Source organism: Mastigoproctus giganteus, chromosome 3 (genome assembly GCF_048544385.1).
Source record: "Mastigoproctus giganteus isolate SK-2022 chromosome 3, ASM4854438v1, whole genome shotgun sequence".
In the NCBI taxonomy this organism is placed as follows: domain Eukaryota; kingdom Metazoa; phylum Arthropoda; class Arachnida; order Uropygi; family Thelyphonidae; genus Mastigoproctus; species Mastigoproctus giganteus.
The window spans coordinates 219,967,916-219,979,970 of NC_143577.1; the positions used below are offsets into that span (position 1 = coordinate 219,967,916).

The 12,055-nt window shown below is 36.5% G+C and overlaps 1 protein-coding gene and 1 non-coding gene across 2 annotated transcripts in view; both read right to left on the reverse strand.

The window, feature by feature from the left end:
• LOC150088737 (synaptic vesicle 2-related protein-like) overlaps positions 1–12,055 on the reverse strand; it is a 91,672-nt gene that overhangs the window by 19,442 nt on the left and 60,175 nt on the right. Inside the window, exon 9 of the mRNA XM_090370295.1 lies at positions 5,121–5,197. Coding sequence (XP_090226421.1) covers positions 5,121–5,197 — 77 coding nt within the window. The remainder of the gene's footprint in view (positions 1–5,120; positions 5,198–12,055) is intronic.
• On the reverse strand, positions 4,809–4,882 carry TRNAT-AGU (transfer RNA threonine (anticodon AGU)). Its single transcript has one exon. It is a non-coding gene; the product is annotated as a tRNA-Thr (tRNA).

Here is a 12,055-nt window from a genome sequence, read left to right on the forward strand (position 1 = left end):
ACCAGGCGTCTTGAAGAGAACCACTCTACACGTTCGTTGCCACCTAAGTGACGTAACAGGGCTTACCATCGAGAAGGTGTGCATGAGTGGATTTTAGGGAGGCAGGCCAACCGGACTTCTCCTAAATCTTCTGTAATAGAGAGATATTGGATCCATCAGTGTTTTAGGCTGAGTGTCTGATAACATACAGGATACCTGTTCCCCTCTAAGCCAAAAATAAATCACAGGGAGTTAAATCCAGTGAGTATGACAGATGGGGGACCACAGTGTTGAAGTGCATTGCAAGAATTTTTTGAATGGAGAGTGCTGAGTGTTATTATGATGAAAGTGCAAAAATTTACAGAACAATGTCCTGTGAGTCAAAAAATATAACAAGCATGATCTTCATATTTAATTGAGATTATCTTGCTTTTTTTTAGACCTTAGAAGATGGGGTCTTCCATTGATGAGAATAGGCCTTTGTTTTCTGGTCACAAACATATACCCACAATTGGAGGTGCCACCATAGCCAGGTGGGCAGGAGCAGCAGTGCGCTGCACATGCTTCTTGATTAGACCGCGTTGTTCGAGCCCGTGACCACCGAATACGGAGGATGCGGAAAGGTCAGGGAATGACCACCGCATATCCCTGGAGCAATATGGCCAATAATAATTGCTAATGCTCCTAAAAACCAAATAACAACAACAACCCACAATTGGTACTATTAACAGCAGCATGTTGACAAGTATTCATACATGCGAGAACTTTCTACAGTGTGATCATTAGTGAGGATGCGAGGCATAAACTTTGTTGAATCAAGTTAGTTAGTTATTTGGTTTTTAGGAGCATTAGCAACTAAGGTCATATTGCTCCGGGATATGCGGTGGTCATTCCCTGACCTTTCCGCATCCTCCATATCTGGTGGTGACGGGCTCGAACCCCGGTCTAATCAAGAAGCGTGTGCTACGCACTGCTGCTCCTTCCCACCTGGCTACGGAGGCGCCTGTTGAAACAAGAATCAGTTCTGACAGACAAAGGTCCCTCTTTAAACCTGTGAATCAATGAAAAGTCTATGAACAACATATAGCATCATCTCTGAAAACTGTTTTTGCCATTTTATGGGTTTCTGTTGCATGTTTCCCAAATTTGAAACAAAATGTGTTGCAAACCCATTGCTCAATAACATCACTCATTTTAAAATAAAATGGAACACATAAAACACCTATTGAACACCTACTAATTTAGACTGCAGATGAATGGGTGATTCATGTGTTACTATGCCTAGATGAGCCAATGAACATGTTGCAACTATTCACAACCCACTATGATGCTGCAATTTCGAGAAACAAAATCAGTCCAAAATCTTTTTGTACACATACCTTGCACAGGGTTTTTGTTGCATGAAGAATCAGAAAGCCCCGGGGGAAGATGAAGTTACTATACAGTTGTTAAAATTGGGAGGAAGAGACATGACACAGAAACTGGCAAGACTCTTCACAAAATGCATTAGAAAAGGCATGACGCCTAAGGAGTGGAATAATGCAATCATAGTTTCGCTGCATAAGAAAGGAGATAAATCAGAGATTGGAAATTATAGACCAATTAGCTTGTCATCCCACATTTACAAGTTATTCACAAGGGTCATTACTAACAAATTAGAAAGAATACTTGATGAGAATCAACCGAAAGAGCAAGCTGGCTTTAGGACAGGATTCTCAACTATGGATCACCTTCACATAATATTACAGCTAATGTAGAAAGCAAATGAATATAAAACACCATTATGCCTGGCATTTGTGGATTACGAAAAGACATTTGCCTCCATACAGCATAAGGCAAATGTTTTGGGCACTGGAAAGACAAGGCATAGATACTCCATATATTATGATTTTGAAGAAAATATATGAGAACACTACCTCCTTTATTAGACCAGACAAAGACAGTAGTAAATTTAAAATTGAGAAAAGGAGTTTGACAAGGATACACAATATCTCCGGAGTTGTTTACTGCTGCCCTTGAGGAAGCTTTCAGAACATTAGACTGATCACAGAAAAGATTCAATGTGAATGGATAGTACCTAAATCATCTATGATTTGCAGATGACATTGTGGTCATAAGCCATGATCCCAAAGAATTAGAGGAAAATCTTAATCAGTTATGCAGGGTTAGTAAGGATTTCAGACTAAAGATGATTTCGGACTATAAATAAAACAAAAGTAATGATGAACATGTATGCCACAGAAAGGGATATAATCATCGAAGGAGCAGTAATTGAAAAGGCAGATTCATATACTTATCTGGGACAAATCATTAGCTGTAATAATGATAAATGGCTGGAAGTCAAGAGAAGAATAAATTTTGGATGGATAGCATTCAGGAAATATAGTCACATACTGGAGCAATATCCCAATTTGTCTGAAACGTAAAATAATGAACCAATGTATACTCCCCAACCATGATTTATGGAAGTGAAACTTGAGCACTCATCAAAAGAGTGGAAGAGAAGTTAAGAACTACACAGCGAAGAATGAAATGAATTATATTAGGAATCAGACTGTTAGATAAGAATAGAAACACATGGATTAGGCAGCAAACTCAAGTAAAGGACATTCTTATCAAAACTAAAGGGCTAAGGTAAAGAAAGCCTGCACATGAGAAGCACGCAAAAGTTCGATGAAATTTACCGGTAAAAGTACTTTGCCGCAACGGCATTTGTATTGTTGCTCGCTCTGTAAACAGACGGTGGGTGTTATCAGTCTGCAGTAGAAGTCGAATCCCACGGGAGCTTGAAACCCTTCCGAAGTAGGGGGGGGGGTTACCTGACCTTTTTTCTTTAGAATTACTAATTAAATTAACTAACTGAATCACGAACGGAGTCATAATGGAAGTTCTGGCATTGTAAAAAATTTTTGTAATGTAGTTTCGCTGGTAAACCTTTTGGAAGTTTGCCGTGCTTCTCGCGTGGACTTCCTTTGCCTTTTTTTTTTTTCCCTTAATAAACAATTTATCTACTAGTCCACCAGTGATTCTAAAGAAAAAAGGTCAGGTTACCCCCTCCACTTCGGGAGGGTTTCAATCTCCCATGGGATTTAATTTCTACTCCTGACTGATAACACTCACTGTATGTTTGCTGAGCAAGCAACAATACAAATGCCGTTACAGCAAAGTACTTTTACTGATAAATTTATTGAACTTTGCGTGCTTCTCGTGCAGGCTTTCTTTACCTTCGCCAACTAAAGAACTAAAATGGTCTTGGGCAGAACACATAGCTCAAAGACATGATGACAGATGGACTAAGAAAATAACAGAATGGTACCCAAGAGGAGCTAGAAGAAAACCTGGAAGACAACGATGGAGATGGACAGATGAAATTCACGAGTTCATGAGTAGTAAATGGATGGCCATTGCACAAAACAGAAGGAACTGGAAAGTTGCTGGAGAGGCCTTCATCGTGTAGTCATTTGTAGTGGATTGAAAATGGCTGATGATAACCTTGCACAGTGACTTCTCGTGTGGGGCTGAGTCAAATGCTTTGCTAAATTCCAAATAAATAAATTATTTCCTAGAGTGACTGTCAAAATAACTAACCAGGTTGGTTAAATATGATTTTCCCATTACACATTGTGCTGTGTTTCCTTCAGAATTCCATTTCTATCTAAATATTCCTGTATTGTATTGTATTGTGAATCACTGCCTCCATGATTTTCCCTACCAATAAAGTAGACTGCCCGGTTGGCATTATCCATTTTACTCTTAGAATCACTTTTATGTACTGGTAATATGTTGGCACTTCTCCAGTCCAAATGAATATCTCTTGAGTCCAATGATGCCCTCACAATTAACCTTAATGGTTCAATGCACTCTTTATCCACCTCCTTCAAAATTACTTGGTATATGTCATCAGCTACCAGTCTTGCTTACCTTTAGGTTTGAAAATTTTTCTAATAAACAATCTTCTGTGAGATTGTTTACTAGAAAATTAGCTTATTATTAAATAACTTAAAATTAATTTATTAGAAAATTATAATAATTTCATATGGCTCAGGCTAACTCGCAAAGCCTCTCCTTACTCTGTGCGGGCTTTTGTCAGCAAAACACATACAAATATGTTCAAAGGACTCAAAAGTGAAAGTGATAGAAATCACTGAAATGAATTAACACATCTGTAGCATTATAGTAAGGTCACCTGGAATAGCAGGATTGAAAACCTCACAAAGTCAGCTAGGAACACATCAGCTCCATTTTTCCTTAACTAATCATATTTGTATAACACCAACATTGCCAGTAAGGTACAAAATAATGTTTTTATTCAACTGTAATAAGGGTACAGACCTCAACAGGCCTCCAACAAAAGCTATGCAATGCACTGGGTGATAAATGACTGACAGAGTACAAGAGATAAGAGAACACATGAACATTGTGATACTGATCTTGAAAAGTATTTTAGCAGTAAAAACTAAAAAAACACTTTAATTATATGTCAAAAAATGTTAATGTATAAAATTTAAATTCTATAACTTTAACAAGGAGAGTGCCCAGAGGACCACAGGAAATAAATATATCCAAGATTATTACATTACAGGTAAAAAGAAGTAGGAAATAAGCAGAAATTCTGCTTGCTGCCAAAGAATATTAAAATAAATAAATTTTCTGTTTATACTCCGGGACAACCAAACGGTCAGAGGAGTTCACAAGATAGACAGAATACAAGAAACAGCACCATATTCAGTGGTCACGGGCTTGAACCCCGGTCACTCAAGGCACGTGTACTTATGCACCCGCGCGCCTGACCACTAGGCTACGGCGGCCTTAAAAGAAAGAATCTACCTAGGCATCGGTGGGATTTGAACCCACGATCTCCTGTTTACTAGACAGGCGCTTTAACCAACTAAGCCACGACACCACGTCTGAATCTGCAAAATATTGTATATGTAAAATTAAATAGACACAATATTGAAAATTTTAGTAAATTTTGTAAACTAACTATAAGTAATTTACCATTCATAATGGAATGCAAGCTGTACATGCTATACAGAAGCAAAAACCATTTGGCTGAATAAATGAATAATAAATAAATAAAAAGAACTATGAATATTATTATTAGTCACTGATAACTAAAAGGAAGAGAAAAATTTACTTACCTCTCCAAATACTTTCTTTTCTTACTATATATGGGCTCATTAAGATGACAGTATAATAACCTAGACCAGTTGCTGCCCTAGATATTAAAAAAATTATGATCCTTGTAAAATATTAATGTAACTATTGACTTAATGTAAAATTAGAGGAGAAATTTTAGGTATTTAGTGCATAATGAAATTAAAAATGAAAAATTTAGCAGAATATCTGAATTTGTCATATCATATCTTTTGTATTTTTCAGAAGATAAGTGCACCCATATTTTAGAAGGCAAATTTTAGGAAAACATATTTTATTGAATATATTTGAAACATAAATTCACAAGATTATTAAACAAGATTATGGTTTAAAATGAAGCTCTTACTCATTGTATAATGCCAATAAATTGTCACTGCTGCCATCCTATTATCATTACTGATGCTATGGTCTGAACTTTCACTTTCTTCAAAGAATGAATCATCTTCAGGACCATTAAGCACATTGTTTATTCTACATTTTCTTGAAAGATATGTTAACTATTTTGTGTTTCACCAACTCCCACTCATTTTTCATCTATTCAAAAGTTGTTGTTGTTGTCAAATCATGATTTGACAATTCCATCCATTTGGTCCACTCCTCACACAAAAAGTTTAAAGGATTTGTTAATCGAGATCCCAGTGAGTGTAGATGGCCAAGACCTAGAATTATAGGTAACTCCATGTTTAATTCAGCAACTGTCCTTTTTGATGCCTCTTGTGTGTGATCTGAAATTGTCACACACAAGAGGTTATTGTCACATAACCTTTTCAGAAGGCCAACTGGACATTTTGACCATACTCTCTCTAGTCACAACTAAAGGCAAAGACTCCACTGCAAGCACCTGGTGTCGCTTCAGACTATAAAATCCAGGGAAATTTTAGGCAACATTTTTCAGGAAAAAAAAAAAAATGTATCTTACATTCCAGAAAATACAGTATGTATGTATATATATATATAAACTATAAAAATACACAAATGATAGAGTAGCATACTAGAGGACTGAGTGAAAAAAATATCTGTACAGTTATTGCAGTTTTTTTCTTTGGTACAATTTTTTAGTATATATATATATATATATATATATAATTATTTTCTTTCTTTTTTCTTTTCTTCATTATATTCTTATTTATTTATTTTTATGTTATTTGGTTAGTAACGAGTTGTGATACTAATGTTCCGCTCATACTTTATTTAACTGTCATTTGTGTCAGTGGTTTGGCATTGCCACGTGAGTGCACTGATCTGTTATAGTATAATTTTTCACTGCATAACAGCTGCTATTATTCAAATCTATTAAATTGGTGGGCTGATTTGTGTATGTGTGTGTGTGTGTCAGTTTGGTGATGCACTGATTTGTTTAATATTTGAAATGCAGTGATTTCCTGACCATTGTTGGCCTTGTGGTCTTTTGATGAGATGAGAATGGTCAGTCTATAGCAATATTTCATGCAATTTGGACCAGGTGCATCAATGGGGAAATGTTAAATTTTAAATAATTGGCATTTTTATAAATTTGTGACATTTGCTATTTTTATTTATCGTCATTCTTTCTAAATTATTTTAGGAGTACTTTCCTTCTGCAATACCTTTTATCTTGATTTATTTCTTCCCTTCCTTCTTTGTTGCTGTAGTTACATACTATTCTACTTTCTATTTGCTACTTACTTTGCCTGCCATACGACTGGCATATTCTCATTTTATATTTTAATTATGTTATCGTGGAAGCGACTAGACTTTATATACCGATTAAGAAATATCGTTCAAGGTTTAGGCCTAAATGGTTATCAAATGAACTAATGAGACTCGTGACAGAGAAGAAAAATGCATGGGATGCATATAAATTATCAGGTGACGCAGAAGCCTGTGGCAGATATAAGCTAGTCTGTAATCAGGTCACAAAGGAGGTTCGGCAGGCGAAGGCGGATTACGAGAAATCTTTGGCAAAAGATGCTAAGAAAAACAGCAAGGATTTCTTTACTTATATAAACTCTAAAAGGAAGGGGATGAATATGATTGGTCCACTTGACATCGATGGTTCGACTGTTGATGATCCTGCTCAGATAGCAAACAAACTGAATGAGTATTTTGCATCTACATTCACACGTGAGGAATTATTACAATTTGAAAATGGAAGAAGGTTATCAAATTGTAGCAGTGTGCTTAATGATTTTGTAATAACTGAGAGCAAAGTGGAGGAGAAATTGTTGAAGTTAAACATAAGAAAGGCACCTGGGGTGGATGGGATCTATCCAGTTATTTTAAAGGAGGCGGCAAAGCAACTAAGCAAACCCTTAGCCATAATTATGAGAGCATCCTTGGACTCAGGGGAGGTTCCCACGGACTGGAGATGTGCAAATGTGTCCCCAATTCACAAAGGTGGATCGAAGGGTGACACGAGTAATTACAGACAAGTTAGTTTAACTTCTGTTCCGGGTAAAATAATGGAGTCGATGGTTAAAGATGCATTGCAGGATCATCTAGACAAGACTGCAGCAATAATTCAAACACAGCATGGGTTTGTTAAGGGAAAGTCTTGTCTGACAAATTTGATTGGTTATTATGATGTGGTCACAAAGGAACTGGATGCAAAAAATAATTTTGATATCATATACTTGGATTTCAGGAAAGCTTTTGACACTGTTGCGCATGGAAGACTACTGTACAAATTGGAGCAGAATGGTATTAAGGGTAAGTTGCTACAATGGATAAAAGGATGGTTAAGTGGGAGAAGACAGAGGGTGGTAATCAATGGGTGCTGCTCTTCGTGGACTAATGTTATTAGTGGAGTCCCACAGGGTTCGGTGTTGGGTCCACTGTTGTTTTGTGTATTTATCAATGATATTGATGAAGGTATATCAGGCTTAATGTCGAAGTTTGCAGATGACACAAAGGTTGGCAGGGTTGTTAATGACAGTAATGGCAGTGTGCTACTGCAACAGGATCTAGATAATTTGGGCAGATGGGCTAAGAAGTGGCAACTGAAGTTCAACCTTGACAAATGCAAAGTACTGCATATGGGTAGAAGTAACCCCAGAGAAACGTACCAACTGTGTGGTATTACACTTAAGGTGGTAGAAAATGAAAAAGACCTGGGAGTAATTGTGCAGTCAGATATGAAGTTTTCTGAGCAGTGCAGACAGGCTGCTAGGGCGGGTCATGGGGTTTTGTCAATGATATATAGGAATTTTGCTAGCAGGGAAAAGGACGTGATTGTCCCTCTGTATAAGGCAATGGTCAGGCCATGCCTTGAGTACTGCGTACAGGTCTGGAGGCCTCATTTTAGGAAGGATGTAGATTTGCTTGAGCGTGTACAGAGAAGAGCAACACGATTGGTGAGGGGAATGAAGGGATTCTCTTACCAAGAGAGGCTTAAGTTCTGCAAATTGCAGTGGCTGGAGACTAGGCACCTGCGCGGGGATCTGATTGAGGTCTATAAGGCCTTGAATGGGTTGAGCACGCTGAATTCTGATGGGATCCTTCCACTTGTTCAGATTACCAACCTACGGGGACATAAGTTCAAATTAAGAAAGGACAGATGTAGAATAGATGTGCGGAAATTTGCCTTTAGCCAGCGGGTGGTTAATTGCTGGAACAAACTTCCATCTGTCGTTGTAGAAGTTGATAGGTTAAATAAATTTAAGGAGGAACTGGACAGGCATTTGGAGGGAATGGTGTGATTTTTTTTTTTTTTTTTTGGCTGATGCTGCATAAGCTCCTACACTTGCTTTCTTGCATCATGTGCCACTACTACTACTACTACTACTACTACTAACAGTCACATTTCTGGACTCACCAATTTAATTTCATTTAAATACTATTAAAAAAGAAAAAATCAAAAAATATTAAATATCAAACAAATAAAATCAATATTAAAACAAGAAAGCAATAAAAATACACACATGCACTGATTCACACAGATATTTGTACTAATCATAACAATGAAAATCCGAAATAAGAGAAAAAAAATCTTATATATCATTTTATTTATTTTTATTAACATTTTATATTTAATAACTTAATTAACAAAAACTGAAATATGAAAACATTGGAAATATACACATGCTCATTATTTACTAATTTACAAAATTTCAACACTCGTAGTTATTCATACATCACATAAAACAAGTAATACAGAAAATAAATCCCGCCCGGTATTTTGTTGTTTATCCTTTTTGCTGTATGTATGTATATATTTAATTCTATTTGGCATTGATTTTACTAATTTTTCACACAACTGAGCCTCACTATTATCTCATTCTTCTTTCAATAATTCATTTTTCGAGGTTCATTTTTATCTGGAAAGTGTTTATGGATGCATATCCAATGGTGCCAAAATTTTCAATGGGATTCATACTTGGTGACTGGAAAGGAGTATCTAACACTTTATAACAATTGTAAAGAAGCCACTCACTCACAATACATGCACTGTGCTTTGGATCCTGATATATGAGGGGGTGTTATTTAATTTACAAACTGGTGCAAGATATTATGTTTACTGTGCAAACTTTCCATAACTGCTGCTAGAGGCACTCTCCCTGATTGCTACTGAGCAGATGCTGTGTGCACATGCCAGTACTTGTCGAGCTAGTGTTGCGCTAAGAGAGTTTTTTTTAACTGCATGTCACTGACAATCATTTGAAAGCAAGTATAATGTCAGACATACAGATTGAACAGCAATATATGATTTGTTATTGTGTCAGACTGAGCTTAAATGCATCGGAAGCAGTTAGAGATGAATGAAGTGCATGGTAACAAATGTCTTGGTAGGACGGCCATATTTTGGTGTGACCAAACTTTTCGGTGCGAAGTGGTTTCTCTATCAAGAAAATGCCAGGCCCCATATGGCTAATATTGTGCAGGCAGTAATCACTGCCACAGGTGCCGAGGTTCTGCCACATCCCCCTTATTAACCGGACTTAGCCCTGTGTGATTTCTTCCAGTTTCCACATCTGAAGAAAGCTCTGAAAGGCAAGCGTTTCACATCCAACACAATGATGCTTGAAGAGCCACAACAGATGCACTTTGCAATCTTTCAAAAAATGGCTTGAAAGAAGAAATTAATGCATGGGTACAATGGTGGAGAAAGAGTGTAAAGTTCAAGGGAGAGTATTCCAAGAAGGAGAAATCCACAGAAGATTCAGATGAGGACAATTAAGATAAGATCTTGCACCAGTCTGCAAATTAAATGATCAACCCTCGTAACATAAACCTATCTGAAATTCACACTTTTATGACACCTTCTTTTGAATTAGTATATCAAGATATGCATACAGTAGAATTAATTTATAATGAGCATGGTTCAGCTATTGTGAGCAAACAGAGAAGAGTTGATTGGAAATGATGTATTTTATGAGCAACATTTCATGGTTAAAGTGATCATGGTAGTTAAGAGCTTCATGGGTATAACAAGCAAATCTTTAAGCCATTACAAGCAGTGGCTGAACTGACGTATGAGGGACTAAGATCCATTACTGCTTTGTCCATTTATGACATTGCCCCCTTATCACTTTCCATATCCCTGCCGACAGCAATTTATGTATAACTCTTTTAATGATTCTCAGAATATTTTTAGTGCAGTATGCTACCACAAAGAGCATAGTCCTTGTTCTAGTGGCATAGCAGAAATCACCAAACATCCGGCGCATGATAGCCTTAGTTGCTGATGCGCCATTAAACATCCAATAACCAACCAACCAACCAAACATCCTGTGTGACAGGGGTGCTGAAGACCTAAGGATTATAATGGTTGCTTGTGGTGGGGATGGGGAGCAGGATAATTCTGTGACACACCACCGCATTTAGCTTTTTGTTTTCCTTCCCCAATCTCTAAATCCTCTTTTGTACTGTATCTCTTCCCTATTGTTATGGATTCCCAGAAGACTTAGGGTGAGAAATTATGCAGCAACTTAACTAATGAAATTTTTTCTGTATCGGTATGAAACATTCAGCTTTCAGATTCGGTTGAAATGAAGAATTCAGTGCAATTTAAAATCTTTATATGTGAATATGTCTTTTTAAAACTTGGGAGAAACACTTCACATTTTTAAAAACGATTTTGCTTCTGTAGTTTAGGTTTGGTTGTGCTGCATTAAATTCAGTTCTTTTTTTTTAATTGAACTTATGACTTATGTATTAATTTGACTGAACGTTCAATGTACTTGAAATAGTAGGAAGAAAAGAAAAATTTTGACAATCAGTGAGAAAGTGAAAATTATACGTGACTTAGAGAATGGAACAAGCAGTGTCCATTTGAAAAAAAGTTACGATTAACATCAACAACTTTGTCAAACATTTGAAAAAAATCGGGAAAGAATACTAGTGCTTTTAAAAAAGAAAACATCATTGTGAAAAAGTTACATAAGTGTGATAAAAGTGATCTGGATAAAGCTCTTTTCAGATGGTTTGTATTGAAAAGAAATTGTATTCCTATTAGGAGCCCTCTACTGAAACTTTAAGCTGAAAAATTGGCTCATCAACTTGGATATATTATTCTTGTTTATATAATATTGTTTATGGTAAGTTAAGTGGCAAATCTGGTAGTTTGAATGAAGAAGTGAGAAATGACTGGATTGAAAATTTGTGGCCAGATATAAGATAGGAAAATTAGTCAAGAAACACTTGTCATGATGAACTGAAGATGACAAATGAAGAGCAAGAAAAACACTGACAAGGAGAAAATTGAGTATACTGAGTTATGCAAAGCCATTAGAAAGAGACTCAGAGAGGACATAAGAAAATTTAACACAAGAAAAGTAGAACAAGCATTAAGGGAAAACAAAGGATTTAAATCAGCAGCCATGAGCAGTAATACAGAAAGACAAATGATACTGAAACTGAAGAATAGTGATGGTGTATTTATAAATAGCAGAGAAGGCATAATTCAAATAGCAGAAGACTACTATAAAGAGTTATACAAGGA